Raw genomic sequence first — 21019 nt, 5'->3', positions numbered from 1 at the left:
TATAGGTGTCACATTTGCCAATCTCCAGTCCAATGGAACATCCTTGGTTAGCCAGGAATTCTGAAAGATGATTGTATAACTTGCAACCAAAATTAAAAATACTTTTACTGGTTATCATTCTAAATGAATGAAGTGCCTAGGCCCACCTTAATTTTCTTCAAAGTGATATAATTTGTAGCAACGTAAACATAGGCATCTTTACAGTCAGTTTGATTACTGACATTATTTTCAGTCTTTAATGCATATAGACCTATTAAAGCCCCTACTCCCTATGAGTGGAGTCTGTGTTTCAAAATGTTATGCCCCTAAGTCTTTGTAGTTCTCCATCAGTGTGGATGAAACATGTTTTGTAGTCATCTCTTATTGTCCTGATCATATATATTATGAAAAACAGAAGTGGAAGAAGGAAAACAAAGAAGTGTTTTCCCCTTCGTCTCCAACAAACTGAAAGCTAAGGAAGAACTTTAGCAAGCTGCCATAGCTGTAGCTCATGGCAACTTTCCATTTCTCTCTGTCTGTGTCTGTTGTGCTCTGAGTTTAACCTCCAGCCTGGGTAGGGGAACCCTTCATGGCTTTTAGCACACAGGCTTCAGTGGCCTTAATTCCATAAATATGAATGTATATTAGTAATGAGTAATGGAGAAAAAGAGCAACTGACTGCATTAAAATATACACAAGTGTTTGATTTCATGCTTTAGCAGTGAGTATACCCTGATGAAAATCTAGCTTTGTATTCCCAACCTGTATTGTAAGTTCAGTCAAAAGAGTTCTTGAGGTCCATGCTAGCCCTTTGTACTTTGATTTTCTTCCTGAAGGAATGAAGTAAGGAAGTGGAGATCATCTCTCATACTCTGTGAATCAAAATGCATTGATAATGCTTCCCTGAAGATTATAACTCCATTTTATGAAAAATTTAGTAAATATTCTGAAGAAATAACAAATTAGTTAATGAATCAACCACTCATTTAAAACTGTACACCAACAATGAGATGTAATGGGCAGCCAGCAGACAAAGAGTAGTAGAAATAATAATAATTATAGTAGCAGTAGCAATAATTTATCTCAATACAGCCAGTATTGCATATTGAATTGAAGAGGCAAATACCTTTGCTTCTTTTTTTTTTTTTTTTTTTTTTTTTATTCCAATAACATTAATGGTTGGTGTAGGGTTTTTCTGTAATACCACTTTATCTGCTTATGCTAAGATTAGTTTTCATAAGCTGACATATATATTTCATTGTGTATCTGTACTTAGCTGCACTTCAGACAAACCAGTCTATTCCAGGCAGGATGTGGTATAGATGATATTTAGGACTGGGCTGAAGTATCCTTTATATAGAATCATAGAATTGGCTGGGTTGGAAGGGACCTCAGAGATCATCGAGTCCAACCCTTTTACCACCGTTGCGGTTGCTAGACCATGGCACTGAGTGCTTGCCTTTATATTTAGGGAATTGAAAATAGGCAACAATGGAGAGAAATTTTGTTTGAGATTGAACAAAATTTTACAAGTTTAATGTGAGCCCTGCATTTTAGTTGTTGGCAAGCTTGTTAAATTCTCTTTGAAAAATTTTCATCCTAGAAGAAAGTCTTCTAATCAATATTATTTCCCCTGTATCAACAGCAACCTTTGTAAGAACATAATTTTGACAGCCTGGTTCTGCTGATGAAAAAGATTTTAAAGCTTCAAGTGTAATTTATTTCCAGCTGCCAAGATGACTACAAAAATCCTTAGAAATTCATTAAAAGTTCTGAATGCAATACTCTAAATTAGGCAGTCATTTCTTTAAAAGAATAAATTCTTAGAATGCAATGTAGATGAGAAAAGATTAATTATGTCAGTATGGTTTTTTACACGTAAGTATATTCACACACAGTCTTCAGTATTTTCTTGGGGTCAGTTTGAATATGTGGGGAAATACAAGTTTTAAAGAGGCTGAGAAAGCTGATCTGGGAATTTTTAAGTGTTGCATCTTTTCAGGCAGATTAAATGCTCTTTAGCATAAAGTAATGTAACTGCAACATGAGGGTAAGACATAAGGTAACGTAAGTGTAAAAAGAGTGCTTACTGCAGCAGCTGTTATTTATGAAATTTCATTCCTTCTTTCCACCTCCAAAATGAAGTTTCACCTGAAACAAATATAAGCAAGATTTCTGGAAAAAATCAGCCTAAGCATGTATATAGTCTGTTTTCTGCCTGTCTCTGATTATCATCTTCTGGTAGCAATAGCTGCAGTACTGTATGTGCAGTGAGAATTTAAAGACATTTCCATTTTGATGTTTACAGCTCTTCTAGCTTTTTACAGCAGTAAAAATATTACAGGTCATTTACTTACTTCATTTACTGCATAATGATGTGGACAAACTACTACGGACATTTGGTTATGGTGCTAATTTTCATAACTGCTCTGGTCCTGTACAGTATTCACCTCAAACTTCATTCTGCCTGTGTGACTGCCAGGTGATTCTTCTTAATTCCTGCTTTTTCTAGTACTTGGAATTTTTTATGTCCTTGAAGGTGTAAAGTGTAATGATCCATTCACATGTGCTATCCCCAAATTTAAATTACTATATACTCCAGTCAACTCTGTTATTTATAGTGGCAATCTTGTATAATGCAGATGGATTAGAAGACAGAGGTACTGCTTGCAGACCTGAGCTGATTCTGCAAATCTGGCCTGTGGTGTCTTTCTGTGTCTGGTTTGATAGATGTTAAAAGCCATTTTGGACTTTGGAAAAGGTGTATCTCATTCACAAAAGTATTGGCTGAATTAATAAGTTTTCCTGGAACTAGAAAGATTGTAATCACTTTGCAGGGATAGCTAAGGCAGCTCTTTGCTGAGCTCATGTGGGCAGGCAGGATTAATCAGTTCAGCCATACCCTGCATGAAGATGATGAATATATAAGAAGTAATATTTGGGCTCTCTATCTGCATCTGAATTAATAAACTTTGTTGATTCAATCAGTCTTGTGTAGTACCAGCTTGTATGTTTCTGTGTTTGTGGCATGAATAAGCAATTGTTTCTGAGCTGACTGATGTGTTTTATGTGTACTTAAAAGGAAAAGAGAGAAAAAACTTCATTGATATGTCTTATATTTGGAGTCCTACCAGAGTTTTTAACAATTGCAGGGATATTGTATTAATATGAGAGAGCAATAACTCCAACACATGAGTTTACACAAAGGTTCTTAGAATGCAGAAATAAACTGTAATGCAAAGAAAAGGGGTTTAGATAAATAACTTACAGAAGTGGAAGCAGAACCTTTTCAACTTAAGTCTGGTAGCATATTCAAAGTAAAAGAATCTTTTGAATTAATTTTAAGAGTATTTTTTTACTTTTCAATATAATAATATTAATATTTGTTATTGTTACTTAGGTCCTCATTCTGTCAAGATGTGTGCTACTTCTTCACTTTATTCATAATGAGCTGTCTTCCTACTAACATTACTTATGAAGGATCATAGAATCATAGAATCATAGAATTAGCCGGGTTGGAAGGGACCTCAGAGATCATCTAGTCCAACCCTTGACCCACCGGAGCAGTTGCTAGACCATGGCACTGAGTGCCACATCCAGTCTTTTTTTAAATGTCTCCAGGGACGGAGAATCTACCACCTCTCCGGGCAGTCCATTCCATAGCCTAATCACCCTCTCCGTGAAGAAATTCTTTCTAATATCTAACCTAAACCTCCCCTGGCACAACTTAAGACTGTGCCCTCTTGTCTTGTTGAAGGTCGTCTGTGAAAAGAGTCCAGTTCCCACCTTGCTACAGCCTCCTTTCAGGTAGTTGTAGAGAGTGATGAGGTCTCCCCTGAGCCTCCTCTTCTTCAGGCTGAAGAGCCCCAGCTCTCTCAGCCTCTCCTCATAGGGCCTGTGCTCGAGTCCCTTCACCAGCCTGGTTGCCCTCCTTTGGACCTGTTCCAGGACCTCTACATCCTTCTTAAACTGAGGGGCCCAGAACTGGACACAGTACTCGAGGTGTGGCCTAACCACAGATAGTAGGCACCATCTGAATGGAATTTTCTTTCACATATTGAATTTATTTTAAGCAAATATCTAAATATAAATCTTTGGCCCCTTACATGAGCTTCTTATAGATACTTATAGACTGTCATGTAGTAAAAGTGATGAGAATCTTATTTGAGTTTACAAATACAATAGAAGCTTTCAGTTGGGGTAAGAAAAAATTGATGCATACAACCTACTTTGAAATTGATGTGACAGCTTGACATGCTGCTTTCATAAAAGCTTTGGAGTACTGTAAATGGATATTATTTGTGTTCTTTTACTGCTGACACTCTATGGAGCATTCTGTATGTGATTTTAGACTGATTATTGTGACCATTCAACAATGAAGCAAGACAAGGCACTATTTCATGTTCACAGCATGTACTTTGCCTACACTGTGTACCTTTCGCATGGCAGCCTTGCTCACCAAATAGAATAAATCTTGTTTGCCTCAGCACATTGCTAATTTGTTGGTGCTGGCACAGATTGACCAATGTCAACATTTATTTAAAATAAGATGTATTTGGAGAGCAAGTAAACCTTTATCTGGCTATATACTGTAAGTAAAGTTGAAATTTATAAAATGCAGATTGTTATCTTTAATTCACTTTTTTTTTTCATGTCTGCAAAAGCCCCAGTTTTCACCCCTGCCTCTGCCCACCACCAGTGTGAAAACTTCCATAGTTGCAGATAGTCATCAGTGCAGCTAGGAACTGTTGTACCTGTTTCATTTTTTACCAAAAGGAATAATGACTTTTTGTATGCATTCTATATGCAGTACAACACATTTTGTCTTTTTTTTACAGGTTTTAAAACTAATTTAAAATGCTTTCTATAATTTTTTTCTTTGTAATTTTTTTTTCTTTCTCCCTTTCCCCTGGGTTTTTCAGCAACAGATCAGTGTATTTTTGTTTTGTACTCAACACCCAAAGGGATTTTTCACCCACCATGCCTTGGTCTGTCGTATGCTTCCTCTGTTGGTTTTCATAACAAAGTTTCACTTTCTTCCTTAGCCTGTCCCCTTAAGTTCTTCATATCTCTTCAGATTCTGAACATTAACCTTTTTCTGAACACTTGGGTTTTTTTTCCTTTCCCTGTGCTTTCTGAACACCTCACTTGCAGAAACTGCTGGGGCGGTCACTGCTGGGTGATTGCCTTGTGGCCTCTGGAGTCTGTGTTTTCCTAACTCAATGAAAGTGATTCTTGGCCTTTATTTCATCAGGCCTGGATATTATTCTTATGCTTTTTCCAGAGAAAGCATGAAGGAGACTCTCCACCCTGCTCTTGCTCCACTGTGGTTTGTGGTGGGCATCGTTGCCCACATGCACGGTCAGCTATTTCATGCCTCATTTCAGTGGCAGTAGTGACTCTAGGAGCTCAGAGTGTGGAATCATGATATATCTAGTGGCTGCAAATTTTACATTTTAGCATAGTTTCTGTGGATGGTAAAATGGTTGACACAGCCCCTACCTGCATCATTCTAGCACTGTCATCTGGATCCCACTCATCATCTCTTGCCACTTCCAACTGCAAAAATTTTGGCTTGAACTGCAAGGTGCAGGACTGGATATTTAAAACTTGGGGTGCTCCTGGTCAGATAAGGAGAGCTGACAAAATGATTTTACACTTCTATTTGAATTTGAACTCCCACACATACTGTTGTAGTATGCAATAATTATTGGAGAAAAAGTAAGATTTGTATTCTTTCAAGAAATTGTTCACCACTTTAAGCCTGTATCTGTTCACTTAATAGCAGGTGAATATTGAGAATGTAGCAGACTGATTTTTCTTCATTAGTAATCTGAAAATTTCCTTGTTCTTTACATGCAGTGCTACACTATTGGCTTTTCTGGTTGAGCTTCTTAAGAGTTCAGTAGCCATGCAAGAACAAATGCTTGGTGGAAAAGGCTTCCTAGTCATTGGCTACCTCCTTGAAAAGGTATGTTTGGAGGGATTTTTATCTTTGTTCTTAGTACTTCTACTGTCAGTGTGGTGTTTTCAATCACTTAGCTCACAGAACTGGTGGAATAAAATTTGTGACATAAGATATTTCTTAGTTGTAATACAAGTTTTCTATAGTAGTATTTTCATCTTCCTTATCTGCTTGTGTGCCAGTATTGAAGATGACCCTGTTTGTCTAATTTATAGTCTAATTTATGGATCTGTTTGTGTATTAATTTAATGTATGTTCATTTTTGCTACTACACTCTTTGTTCCCCAAACTCTGATTTTGAAAAATTCTTTTTTCCCAGTTTGTACAGGAATATAACAGATTTCTCATTACTTAGATTTACATTTATTTTTTGTGTCAGTTAATTAAGTTAATCTTCTATGGCTCAGTTCTGAAATTGTTGAGATAGTTACCCTGTCCCTCAAAGAAAAAAAAAAAAACTGTAAAAGATTTTTATTTCTGAAAGAAACAGTTGCAAGGCACATTCCCTTTACTAGTTTGTGTTCAGACATGATGAGCTGTTACCACAAAACTGCGGCTCAGTTGAGATGCTTTACTGAGAAATATTACTTACCTCCTAACCCTAAACCTTATAATTACTGTGATTTCATAATCTGAAAACAAACTACTTTCCTAAAATAGAAATAGACTAAGTCATCTTATGGATGACTCTCATGCCTCTGATATTCTTGAATATCTACTACTGTATTTTTCATAGGCATGAGGTCAGCATAACAGTCACTTGAGGACAAGTTATGAAAAATGCTTTGTGTTGTGTGATGGTGAAATGAAGTAACTATAATCTCACCTTTAAAAAATACTGGATTCTGAAGAAGGATGACAAATAATTTCAGCTAGAGAAATACATTCTTGTAGCAGAAGGACTGCTATACTACTTCACTGTAGTAATACCTAAAAGTAGATTATTTTTTATGCTTTAATGTTTTTTTTGTACTAAGCAAATGTGATTTAGAATATTTAGGAGCTATTCTGGCACCAATGCTAGGTGTTCTTGTGGCATAATTGGAATGAATTTGTAAAAGTGTTAGCTCCAGTTCCCTAAGTTACACAGCAGCAGGCTGGTGAGCTCTTATGGAGTCCCTTTCTTGTGAATAGAGCACTGTGGTGTACACAAATTCAATAGATAGATTTAGAACGTTATACATGAAGTTAAAATAAAAATTTGCATACTCTTCTAATTAGCACCTGCTACAATCATTAAACTCTGGTTATGTGAACATATAAAGGATTTTGATTTATTTCTGTCACAACATAACTTTACAGCATATGCTGTATTCTTAACTTCAGTTTTATCAAAAGGTTGTATCGTTTTTTCAGCATATGCTTATGTTCAGTTGGCAAACATGACAGGAAAAAACCCTTTCATTTCCTAGTTGGGTTTGATTTTATTATTTGTAAATTATCTGTTCATTTGCATTTGATCAAATACTTCAGAGAGGACAGAAAGCTTTTTTATTTCCCCTGCCTCAGACATAAAAAACCAATTTTGTTCTTGTTAGGTGCAGACTATTAATTGTAAATTGTGATGTACAAGCCAAAGTAAATTCCACATCTAGGCTGAACTTGTGTTGCTAGCAGGTGAACTTCACTTCAAAAAATAACAAATCTTCATGTTCCCCAATCATACTAACAGCACTAAAAGTATTTGGAAAATATTTTAGAGAAGGCAAAGGGAAGGATGTTTAGAGTTTTTTCCTATTAGTTTATATTGTTAACTCAGTGTATATAAAGAAGGTTTCCATAGTCCACATGCTGTGTTACTGCATAGGAGCAGCTCTCAACTGTGATTTTACAGCATATGCTATGAAACTGAAGGATTCTCTTGAAATCTGAGGAAACCTTGAACCCAAATCCTCCGAATGCCTATTTATGTTTAAGAAATAAAAGCTAGTTTACCAGTCATGTATATTTACACATTGAGACAACAAATTTCATTAAAACGCATCATTAACTGAAGAAGAATTAAGACTTCAGCAAAGTTCTCAAGGCACTGTGCTGTGTAAAATCTAGAATCCTGACTGGATTTTAATGAGACAAAACACCAAAAAAACCAAAAACAAAAAACAAACAAAAACAAACTATGAAAACCAACCAACCAAACAAAAAAGCAAGCACTTAATCTCAGTTATTGATTAATATTAAAACTTGATAAATTTAACCATTAGAAAGACTGTGCTGATATTTTTTCCTGCTTCCCTTTCATAGTCAATGGTGTAAAAACATATAATGTTGCATATATTTAGTCAAGGTGATTCTGATGAAAGTATCAGACTTCATATTTCTGTTTTAAGTATATTAATAAAGAAGAGTTTTCTTTATCTTTGTTCTTTCTGATTATTTTTTCCCCAGTCATCTAGAGTTCATATAACCAGAGCAGTTCTGGAACAATTTTTGTCATTTGCAAAATATTTGGATGGGTTGTCTCATGGAGCACCTTTACTAAAGCAATTATGTGATCACATCCTTTTTAATCCTGCTATCTGGATACACACCCCTGCAAAGGTAATTGTACACTTGAATGATGTTACAGCTCTCCTACAGGTATTCTTTTACACCATGGTACTTAGGTTTTATATTTTTTTTATTTTAAAACATGGCAATAAAGATTTTTTTAGGTCGTGACATCTATACCCTGCGTAATTACATTTTCCAATATCTTTTATAAATTTCTAAAAGCAGTTGCATTCACACTAGGAAGATCTATCAAAGGGCTGTTTCTAAAACCCCTGTCCCTTTTTCAGTTGTTATGTTACACTGTCTTCCTAAAGATATGCATAGAAGTATATACTTTAATGGTAAGAAAAAGGTAGGATATATTTTTTACATATGCACAAAAGTTTTAATTCATATTATGTATTTTGCTTTGATAAAAAACATGAACAGTTTGTTATCTCTAGTGATAATGAATTAGTTCTTTTCCTAAATAATCCCAGTTGAGGAATGTGAATAAAGAAAGAAAAAAGAAAAATAGAAAAAAACATTGAAAAGTGGATTGGTACTAAATTCTGTTAATTTATATTTATCATATAAAAAAATCAAAATAAAAAACAAACAAGTTTTTTTATCATGACATAAATCATAGAAAATTTAGGTTAGAAGGAACTTCAGAAGGTCATTCCAGGTGTCATTCCTGTCCCTGCCCTAAGTTGTTTTATCATTACTTTTTAGTTTTCTACATCAAACCCATGGCAAATCCCAAAAAAACTAAAACTTAAGCTTATTAATATATAACTTATATGTGTGTGGATAACTGTTTCATTCTTCAGGTGCAGCTGTCTCTGTATACCTACTTGTCAGCTGAATTCATTGGAACTGCTACGATCTACAACACCATCCGCAGAGTAGGAACAGTTCTGCAGTTAATGCACACACTGAAATACTACTACTGGGTGGTTAATCCTGCTGATAGCAGTGGCATTACTCCCAAGGGATTAGGTAAGTAAAATGCATAAGAAAGAAAATGTAAACATTTCTTCCATAGGAGGATTTATGATGTAAATGAGTGAAAGCTCCTTGGATGTGTAGATAAAGAGCTAATGGCAATAATCAGTAGCAGTGGTGAACAGGACTATGGAAGGATTTTCTGTAAATCATACATCTCTGATGGTAATTCCTTATGTTTATATATATTCCCAGAAGATTCCAGCTATGCTCTTCACTTGCATAGCATATTGTTATGTGAGCATACTTTAGGAAGCATTAAAATCACTGGGTTTTCTCCTTCTGTAACACAAGGGAAATGTGAAGTGTATCTCATATGCTAAATAAAGCCTCACAGGATTTGAATGACTGGTAGTGGAAAGTGACTTTGAAAACAGAGTGAAAACTTTTAGTTCTCTCTGCTGAGATCTCTGGAACTGTGTTTCCAGTTTAATATAATTTTGTCTCTACCCTCATAAAATAGAGGTTGATTTAAGTTCCTTTATATTCATGTGCTTAGCTTAGTTCAGGAATCACTGAATGGCAGCAACAAAATAGAATTCATTCACAGTAAATGCTGCATATAACAGATGTGTATTGACCAAAGCATCAAATCATTCTAATCCTAGAGAGTCCAGCTGTAATGTCATTACAGCTACTACTTGTGTAAAGCAGGGAGGATTTGGCTAAAATCTCTTAAAAATTAATTGATACATGAGAACTTATTAATTATCTTTGTTCTGTCATCATTACTGCCATGCTGAAAAACTGAACAGTTGGTGGATGTTTCAGTGCTGTCACACACCCAAATACTTGAGACATACATATCATAGAAGGTATTGGATAATTCTTCATTTGTAAATGAGCTGTAACTTCGAGCTCAGCTCAAGCTGTAACTTCTTGAGGCTTACAGGAAGAGCTGCTGTTGGAGCTGTGATCTTATTTGTAGTTCATGGATAATATTAGATGAATTATATTCTTCATAAAATTATTAAAATTTACTTTAAAAATACCTGACAAATCACACTGTGTTTCTGTTTACTGTTAATTTGAATTAAAAAATTGTATTATCAGATTATGGAGTATTTGGAAGTATAATGCCAGTTGAATAGCTAGGAAAAAAATATAATGGATTCATCAGGCATGTTGTAAGCAAGGACACAAAATAAGGAAAGAAATTAATCGTTTAAGTTAGCATATATATGGCTGTTATGCTTCCCTACATTTTGTTTCATTCTTACCTATTTTAAGAATATAGTACATTCTCTTCTAATTTGCATCAATTCCATACAATATTCTGGTTTTCTCAAGAAGGCAACCAGGATAGTTTCCTGAAAGGTAATCAGATAGTGTATATTTCTGTTTGGTTGGTGCAGCAGTATGACAAGAAGAATTGCAACAAATAATGTCTTCATAGAATGGGAGGAGGTGTTTGATAAACTGTGAAGCCATGCACATTTTCATAATATATATTATTATCTGTTTTATCTAAATTTTCTCCTTCCTTTAGTTGTATTTCTAGATAAACTTGACTTTCTTGTGCATGTGTCAGCACTTATGCTGGGGGCTCCAGAACTGGACATGGTACTCCTGGTGGTGTCCTGTGAGAACAGAGTAGATGGGGACAATCACCTCCCTAGACCTGTTAGCCAAACTTCTTGACTATCCCAAGTCCTTTTCCTTAGGACTGCTCTTAATCCCTTCTCCCAGCCTCAAATTGTGCTTGAGATTACTCCAACCCAGGTGCATGATCTTGCACTTGGTCTTGCTGAATTTGATTTTATAAAGCTCTCCACATTCTTCCTTTTTCCTTATCTTCTTCCTTCCTCCCTGTTTCTTAGATTACAGAAAGTACCCAGGTAATTGCTACAAATATGAGAAAGTATTTTGCAGTACTCTCTTTCCTACCTGTAAAAATAGCTTTCTTGTGTTGAGTTGAAGAATATAAGCTTATAATGGTGGAAAATCAGTTTCATTTTGATAGATGTGCAAATACAGCATAACTATGGAGTTTTCTCTTTGCAGTTCAGCACTAGGACTTTTTGGCTATTATTTCACAGATAGCCTCTGCTTCTCACTAATACAGCTGTAATGACTGTGGTGATTTGCAAGCAAATGATTGTAAAAATGTAATAATTGCTGAGGTGATGGGTTGCTAAATTTAATTTCATATTAACTTAATTTCATATTAGTCTTTTTATCAAATTCACATTAATTACTTTCAATTGATGAAATTCCTGAAAAGTTCCAAAATGTTTAATCACCTGGATAATACATCACTTTTCCACACAAAATGCTCTTTCTTTTCACATTAAGTGCTATCTGCCAATGTGCTATGCAGGTCTGTCTCATTCAGGCTTAGAGTCTTAGAGTAGTATAAGTAGCTGCAGTTAATATGCTTAATGCTTTTTCTTTCCACCTCTTTTTTCAGCAACTCAGAACTTCAGCAATCATAGTATTTCAAGAAAGTGAACTGTTCCAGGGCTTTGGTTTTGTGTTGACATTTGTTAGCCTGCATACAATTACTACTGCCATGTGTAGCTGGCAAGTTAAAATGTAGAAAAATGTATAAACAGATTTTTGTAAAGGAGGTTTATACTGTAAAAATATAGTTGTGAATGTTAGTTGCTGCATTTAAGCAACATTGACATTTTGAAACAAAAGGAGCCATTGTCTGTGAGAAGTAATTACACTTTAAGAAATAGAAAAATATCCTAATGCAAGAAAATAGCATATGATTATCAAAGGTCACTGAAACTTGAAGTTAAATTGACATTAAATTTCAGATCTGAAGACTTCAGTGGAAATCTTCCCAATATTTGAAATTTGACTGCATGTGTTATAGTGCCTTCAAATAATTTGCTGTCACACTAGAAAGTAAGCTTATTAATGCAGATATTTTTGCAGTGTGATGCTTACGTGTGTTCTAAGCATATAAATTTTTATGCAGAGATACTGAAACACTTTTTAGTATTAGCAGTTTGATTTGTATTACTTGCAAACTACTACTCTGCTTCAAGGTCTTATTGCCTTCCACTGTCTAAAGAAGTTACTGAAGAAGTTTTGTGTACTGACTCCTTGTTAAAAGCCAAAGTAACTCAAGCTTCCCAGTTGACTGACACTGTTTTCATTTTTTAAGAAAGTTCCCCCCCTGGTTCTGGTGGTATTCAGCTTATAGAATAGGAGGTCTAAGTGTTTCGAATTATTTAAAGGTTCCAATGTTGATTTCAATTTTGATTTTGTATCTTCTCTTTCATTATTGCATTCCTATTTCAAAGTGGTGCTTCTTCTTGGATTCAGTATACTGAACTGGGATTCTTATTATTCCTTCTGAAGTATCAGAAACTTTTCCAAAATGTATACTTTCCAGTTTGTTTGATAATCTTTTTTAGTATCTTTTAGTTTAGATATAGGTGTACATAATAGAGGCAAGTTCCCTGTTTAAAATTCTGAGGTTTACTTTCTTGTGTTTGTGTGTAGTTTTTCTAGTTTTTTTTTATTGAATTGCTAGTTATAAGTAGGTGTCAGGACAATAGTGACCATATTTAAAGTAATTTTATGAAATAATTCTCATGTCAGGAAAACCAGGAAAATTAAACAAATTTCCACAAGAAAGAATCTCTAAACTTAGTTATATTTTACATTTTACACTTATACTATGCTTGTAGCTATTCCTTTGATTTGCCACATGCTTGCCTTTAACATTTAAATCATGCAGAATACTGTGTGAAGGTGGGAGAAATTCATTGGGTTGCTCTGCAGTTGCAGCATCTGAAGATACAATGAAGCTGGCAATTGATTAAAAATTATTCAACATTCTGTTATTTCAGTAATTATTTCCTTTTTTGGATGCTGAAAATGAATAGGAGGATAAGGGTGGAGAGCTTTAACTCTTTATCTTGCTCTGGTAGGTGGTGCATTTCAATAACACTTCAAGCTGCCAGAGACATCTTAGTGTCACATTACCACTATTTGCTCTTCTTTGATGTTTTATATTTCAAAATATATTCTAGCCTGATATGTAAAGAAAAGCCAAGCTGTGAAGGTCTCTCAAAAAGGGCAAAACCATATATTTTTATCATCAAAGCAACAGAGAAAAAAAATAAAGAGTTTTTTTATTTTCATCTTTGGATGTCTACTAACTGCTGGTTATTTTGGTTTCCTTATTAACCTCTTCGAAGAAAACTAAAACATTTGTGCATTTAAAAATGTTCTCAATGTAGCTAAATAAATATGATGTTCAATTTTTGCAAATTTAGGAGAGAGCTTATTAGAGTCCATTGGGATATTTATGTTTTCAAAAACCATCATTTGAATTATTACCAACTGCATCTCATTCTCTGAAAGTATTGATGGACCAGCAATGGTGCAGTACTAAGAATAAAATGAAAACAATAACAGAAAACTAAATATTGTGGATTTTTTTCCTATGAAAAACTAATTTAGGATGCTCTTTTTTAGCATCTTTAAATATATTTTGCTTGTTTTTTTAATAAGGTAAGTATGCATTTCAGTTTCAGGCTACAGAGTAGTGTGGTTCTTTTACTGTGGACTTTTATGTCCACAGAGTATTTTGCCTTCTGCTAGAGAACACATGGTTGTTAATGTCCAAGTTAACTCATGTTAACCAGAGTTTTCAAGAACATTTATAATGTCCAGCATTTTTTAACATAACCTGGGAAAACGAGGATCATGAAAATTGTTATAAGGAAAAAGTAACTATGACTTTTGTCAACAGAAAAATTTGCACAGAGTTAATTAAAAGGTTGGGCTACTGTTAAACCCAGCTCCTTGAGTATTTATCTCCTATATTAGGAACATGATACTTTTACATGCATAGAAATCAGATTCTGTCAGAATCAGATGCTATCTATATAATGTTTTATTAATTTTTTAAGTAGAAAATTCATGCTTTTACACACAAAAAAAGCCAGATGGAACATTTTATTTTCAAAGACAAGATTAGAAATCATTATTTTTGTTTTTAAAAGTCTCCCAATCAGTTTTTTATACCAGTACTGGTTGTACTCTACTCTGTGAATATGTTTACTTATTGCCTCTTAATTAGGTCTACTTTATGCCTCTATAATTGCTCTGAGCTGCAAGGATGAATTAGATTTTTTTTTTAATATATTATTGTTTTTTTTCTCTCTGGATAAAGCTGGGCAACTTTCATTATGAGTGTATATTTAAAAAAAAATCATGTGCAAATCATGTGTTTTCTGCAATAAATACATACATAAAGAATCTAAAAGCAGGAAATTATTTAGTGACTCATCCTGGTGTCAGATAGAGGTGTCATTTCTCTTTGCCAATTAACAAGAATGTTGCTATTTTGAATTAGGGGCTTATGGTTGCTGTATGAGGTTTTAAAAGGATTATCTTTCTTGTTGATTAGGTTTGATTTTGGATTTTGTCATTAGTAGTGCTGTTTATCAGTTTCTAAGTGACAGTGGTCTATATCCAGTGATGGCCACAAAGATTAATAGACACTAAAGAAAAAGTACTTTTCAGATTTGAGTTGAAAAACAAGATCCTGTTTTCTCTCTTTAACTCAATGAATGTGCCTATATTGTGTATTTTTCAAGTATAGCAATAACTATACCACTGTTTATTCAACAATGCTTTCTTTAACAATTCATCTTTAACTAGTAATGAAACCAAAAAGTGTGGTGACTTAAAAATTACAGGGGAAATTCCATTTTATGTAACTTTAGAACTTCACAGGTTAATTATATTCAGCCTGTCTCAAGTGACTGTTGCATCACTGTTGCTGCAGTCTTTCCTTCCACTATTTGTAGCTGTCTGCTGGTTACATAGCCTCCACTTTTCCCTTATTTTTCTCTACCAATTAATTTTTCAAACTGATAAAGTCTTCTGGGCAGAAGCTGTCCCATTTTTCTGATTCTAATGCAGTGAAGTTTCAAGACACAACCGAAATGTAATAAATAAATAGTACTGGAGGACTGAAGGAAAAAGCATCATTTTGCCTACTTGGCACAAAACCTCCAAGCAACAATTCCTTTCATATGTTTTGCACGTTGAAGAACCCTTTTTAGGGTTCTGACATATCTCCAGATAAGTTAGTGGGTATGTGAATAAGAACTATGAAACTTGGGTATCTGAGCAGACTCCCATTTAATTTTGGATATCTTCTTTTTAATCCTTCCTTGAGGTTTACATAAGCGAAATCCTTTGCACAGCTCTCCCTTGTCTTAGTGTTTTGTTTTCTGATTCCATCATTACAGTCTTCTAGAAAAGACAAAATGCCTTCTTTTTAAAGGCCTGTTTTTGAGATATTGTCCAATGCTGTATCCCAATAAGGTGTAGGAGAGAAGAGGCTGTGCAGAGAGACAGATTTTTGTGATGCAGTTAGAGTCGAATCTGCATTTGAATTAGGGAAAAAAATAGCTGTTGGCTAGGAGCACATCATTGCCATAAAAACACATGCAATATTTAATGCAGTTGCAGCTGGTACCAAAAACACTTGCTTCTTTTTCTGGAGAGGGAGATAGGTGTTTCATGCTGCCATTAAAATGTATGGATATAAAGCTATCCCTCTGTCTTAAAAACCTATATGATAGATTTTTGCAGCAGTATTTTTACTGGTTTTACATATGATGATGTGGGGAGCTTGGGAGTGATTTATTTGTTTGTTGCTGAACAGTTCTGCCCTCCACTCCCTAATAGGAAGGAAAGCTCTTTCACTCTTTTGTTCCTCCTCAAACAAATGTAACATACCTTCAGATTTGCCCTGGTTGCAAGCTTGGATTACCATGTGTAAAGCAGTGGCTTCACTTTGAAGAGTGTCACCAGAAACTATTAAAAAAATCTTCATTAAAAGGTTACATTCCGCTGGACTGGAAATAATACTGAGACATGGAGTGCTGTAACACTTTAATATGTGCTTATCAATCTAAGATGAAATGATTGATGAGAAAGTAAATTAGGCTGCATTTATTTTCATAGTAGAAATTTTAAGGCTGTCTATAACACAGACTGCTTTAAAAGTCAGAACCTAATAAAGGAATTTGCAGTTCAACCTGAACTATTTATGAAATGAGAGAATGGAGCAAGACTCAAGTGGATATAGTTGTTCAAGCTCCTTTTCTTACTCAATTTTTCAGACACTTCTCTTTTCCCAGTGTAATTCCTCAAGCAAAATTGCTTAAAATATTATGGATTTCGTTTGGGGGGTTTTTTGCAGGTTTACATTTAGTATTTTTCTCAGGTGGCAGTTTCTTTTTGGTTAAATAGCTTCAGTTTCCACTATAAGTAATGGCCACCATTATTATTTCAATAATCCTTTCTCTGTTGGATTTGATTCAGATGGTTTTAAAATAGTGGCTTAATTATTCAAAGTTGTTACCCTGTTTATCAGTGTGATCCAACTTTATATTCAGGTCCTTTTAAGTTTTCTATGTCCAGGATGTAGCTTGGTGTTTAAGAACCCACTGTTTTCAGTGAAACTCTTTGTAGTCAATAGAACTAATAATTTTTAGTCTGAATTGGGCACTGACACTGGGCCAGTTGACTAGATCTAGTCAATAAATGGGATTTGAAACTGCTGGCTCAAATGAAGACACCAAAAGAACATATACCTTAATTTAGTTGTATGAGTCTAGACCTGATTACTGCCTTCCATCTTCCTGTGTCTTTGTTAAAAAAAATGGATTTCTTTTGTTTCAAAAGGAAACATCAGTTATACTTAAGTATACTACTGCTGTAAAGTGTGATTCTGAAAGGTCACAGATGACATCATGTGAAAATCTGAACTTCTGTATGATGAATAAAATCTGTTGTAGCAACTGTGATTTCCTTAAGCTTCAGTCATTAAGGAACCAGTTTATATTTAAAATTGGTATCTTTTGCTTCTTCCAGATGGTCCTCGACCCTCACAGAAAGAAATCATATCACTAAGGGCATTTATGCTGCTCTTTTTGAAACAACTTATATTAAAGGTAAAACAGTCTATTCCAGCTGGAAAACATTGAGTTCTGTCAAATACATGTAGTAGGGTCTTTTATGGTGGTAAATATGTAATGTCTGTCAGGTACTGCAGCTGTTTCTGGTTAATGTTAATGTTCATGTGTTCATGCACATACTTCTAATCAACATAAAGATACAAAATCTATGCAATATTTCTTATTAACCTCACCATACTATGCCATATGTCCATATGTATTTTGTTAAGTGTACTTGCAGAAATATTGTATGACACTACTGAAATTTTTATGTATTTTTTTTATGTTCCAGTAGATAGTTTAGTTAGGGTGGTTTTTTTTTTTTTTTTTTTTTTTTTTTTTTTGTTTGGTTGGGTTTTTTGTTGGTTTGTTGTTTTGGGGTTGTTTTTTCTTTGTGTGTGTAGTTGGTTGGTTGGTTTTTTTTTTCATTTGAGACTAGAATGAAAACCAGTATTTTCTTGGCCTGACGTATTCATCCTGTTCCTTTCTTTGCTGTATCAGAGATTAGAGGCAGTAATATTTCATTATAGTTGAGGGCCCACATTGTAAGAATCCTTTCCAACAGGAACTGAGTGCTGATTCATGCTGGTTTGAATTTTTAATATAAGCAAAAGCAATGGAATGAATGAGATAATTCAGTCTTTTGAATTTAAATAGAAGATTTGACATTTTCCAAGTTTTTCTTGAACCTAGTTTAGAGAATGTATTTATGTATTTTCTCTGAATAATGCTCCTCCTCTTTGTTTTTTTGGTTTTTTTTTAGGATCGAGGAGTGAAAGAAGATGAACTGCAGAGTATATTAAATTACTTATTAACAATGCATGAGGTATATTACTGTAATTACCTGCATTTTACTGTAACCAATTGTACTCTATGGAAAACCTGCTGTTGGGGTTAGTTTGTAGAATAACAGTGACGTTTGTCATGCAGGATGAAAATATTCATGATGTGCTGCAGCTGCTGGTGGCACTAATGTCTGAACATCCAGCATCCATGATACCTGCCTTTGACCAGAGAAATGGGATAAGGTAAAACAGTGAAGTGTATATTTATCTTTTTCCAGTATTATCACTCTCCAGGCTGCTCCTTGTTCCCATAAATATCACACTCACTGGTCTTTTAAATGGTAAATTTACTAATTTAGGCTATTTGATTTTTTCCAAAACCAAAGTATTTTTGATAAGTTAGGGGGAAATAAATTACACTTAATGTTGTCATTAAGACATTTCAAGGTAACCATATTTTTTTTTGCATCCAAATTTCAAATAGAGTATGTAATTAACCAGATGTCTCAAAAAGCCAAGTATATTGGCTTTCTCAGAATAATTTTCTGTGTTCAGATATTTGGCATAATCTGGAGAAAAGAAAAAGAAAAAACATAAACTGTACCCTGACCTCTCCAACTTTCTATGGAGAGATTAAAAATGTTGTCTGTGACATGAATATGTTTATCTGTTTTACAGTAAAATTGGTAACTGATGATTCATAGAAAAGCTATTTTTTTTGTTGTTTCCTTTTAGTAATGCAGTTCCTTTCAGAGATTACTAATTTCATTTTAGCAAGTTAATATTTACTATAGCATTTTTTTTTCTTCTGTTCTGAAAATTCTTTAGAAAATGCAAGGGGCTTGTAAAGAGATACAGGGAAGCACATTTGCTACCTGATAAATTCAATCTTTGTTTTGCAGAAATACTTAGAACTTTATTCAAATACTTGTGTTAAAAATTGTTTGAATGCAGTGCTGGTTAAAGGGAAGAGTAATTGTATTCACGGTTAGGACTTTGTTTTCTCCCTGCAGTTATCTTTAGTCAGACATAATTCTATTCATGCAACCTTTTGAAAAAGAGTAAAACTGATCTAGAAAATTTAAGACATATTTATGTAACATATGTACCAGTTTTAAAATGGTTTGATGGTGCATTTGCTGTGTTGAAAAGCTTGTGTTGAAAAAGTGGAGAGGATGCACAGAATTACAAAATTTAAGTGTTAAAAAAAATGCCTTGACATAGAATTAGGAGCTCATCTGCTTATGTTATCAGAGGGAAAACTCCTCAGAGGTCATTTGATACAGGCGTAAGTCTATTAGTCTATTAAAGAAGATACTGTTGGCTAAAGTGCTCTTTAGTGGAGAAATAATGGTTAATAGGTGAAGGTCAGCTAATTCAAATGGGAAACTAAAATATAGATTTAAAAAACTGTTGAGGAACAATCCAAAGAAAAGGTAATGTTTTCTGTCTCTTGGTTTTTTCAAATCAGGACTGTTTCGTTTGTGAAAGACTTCAGAATTTGTACTTTTACCAGGCATATTAAATAAGTAAAGAAAAAAAATATTTGAATTATGAGACCTTCTTTATCCAGAATTTGAAACCAGAGAGTGTTGTTTTTTTCTACCTCAAGTTTTAATGCAGAGGATGTGGCTGCACAGGTGCATATGGGATTTTGTGCAACATAGTGCCATATTTTCATTTTGACAAATGAGTCTTCAGTATAAACATCCTGTGATTACATGCAAGTACCCTATCCTGTGTAGTAAGAATATTTAGTAGGTTTTTTAAGAATGAAAAGAGATTTTCAGTAGCATCCAGGTACTCCAGGAAACTGGAGTGCTCCAGTCTGCTTCTCCTGTCTTAAGCTACAACTGCTCAAATTGGGTTTTATTTGATTGTTCCAAGGTAAAAATAAGAGAGAATGTCGTAATTTTCTGTTGTGAAACATAAAACTGAATTGAAAGACTAGCCTGGTGCTTTCAATATCCTTCCATATTGTGTAAACTGCTATTTTTAGACTGTTACTTATTGACAACTTATTGACAACTATCCCTATTCAGTTAAATGCAAGCTATATATGTGGTGTTTATGAATAAGTGAAAAAACTTGTTGAATTTATTTTTCTTTTTTAGAGTAATCTATAAATTATTGGCTTCCAAAAGTGAGAGTATATGGGTGCAAGCTTTGAAGGTCCTTGGATATTTTCTTAAACACTTGGGTCATAAGTAAGTTTAATTTTAAAATTGTTAAAGTGATGAATTAAAGTTCACAATTCTTCTTGTCCTTTTGTTCTGATTACTGTATGTTTTTTTAACAGTCCTTAGAAATTGCTTAAAATAAAATTACTGGTTTTCTGAATAATAGGTTACATTTCTATACATTGGGATAAAATTAATTTTCCAGTTAACTTATTACTACTATGACATTTGAAAATATACAATGATAGCCTGCCAAATATATATGTTTTAAGACAATTGAAAAATATTCTCCCAAAATACATTTTATAAATGTATATTATCTGTTCAGCTAAGGATAACAGGAAACATATGAGTTATCTAAAATGTGTTTCTGGAATTTTAATTAGCATTCCAATAAAAGTTTCAGGGCAGTACTTTTAAATATAGCTTTAAATTAATGGGAAAAATAAATAGTAGAATAAATTATTTACATGCAGAAGTTTTGGAAGACGAAACAAACAGGCTAAGTAAATGATCAGAAAAACAAAACAAAACATGCTTCTGTGCAAGAAGTATTCACATTAAAAATATGTCAACAGTTGATATTTGCATTTTAAAAGAACCTGTGTAATGGAATAGATGTGCTTAGTTTCATCTTCCATATTTTGGTGGTAAGAAGGAATTAAAAAGCCAGCAGTGATTTGTAAC

General features: G+C 34.0%; 1 protein-coding gene across 3 annotated transcripts in view; it reads left to right on the top strand.

Annotated features, from left to right (window-relative positions):
• Positions 1 to 21019, top strand: part of NBEA (neurobeachin) — a 464261-nt gene that overhangs the window by 114247 nt on the left and 328995 nt on the right. For all 3 annotated transcript variants that reach the window (XM_030449922.1, XM_030449935.1, XM_030449928.1), the window contains exons 11-17: positions 5842 to 5950; positions 8333 to 8485; positions 9250 to 9418; positions 17285 to 17364; positions 18131 to 18193; positions 18298 to 18395; positions 20267 to 20359. In XM_030449922.1, the coding sequence (XP_030305782.1) occupies positions 5842 to 5950; positions 8333 to 8485; positions 9250 to 9418; positions 17285 to 17364; positions 18131 to 18193; positions 18298 to 18395; positions 20267 to 20359 (765 nt within the window). The remainder of the gene's footprint in view (positions 1 to 5841; positions 5951 to 8332; positions 8486 to 9249; positions 9419 to 17284; positions 17365 to 18130; positions 18194 to 18297; positions 18396 to 20266; positions 20360 to 21019) is intronic.

Source organism: Calypte anna, chromosome 1 (assembly GCF_003957555.1).
Source record: "Calypte anna isolate BGI_N300 chromosome 1, bCalAnn1_v1.p, whole genome shotgun sequence".
Classification (NCBI taxonomy): Eukaryota; Metazoa; Chordata; class Aves; order Apodiformes; family Trochilidae; genus Calypte; species Calypte anna.
Note: the sequence above shows the minus strand (reverse complement) of the source record. Positions and strands in the feature narration are given on the sequence as shown.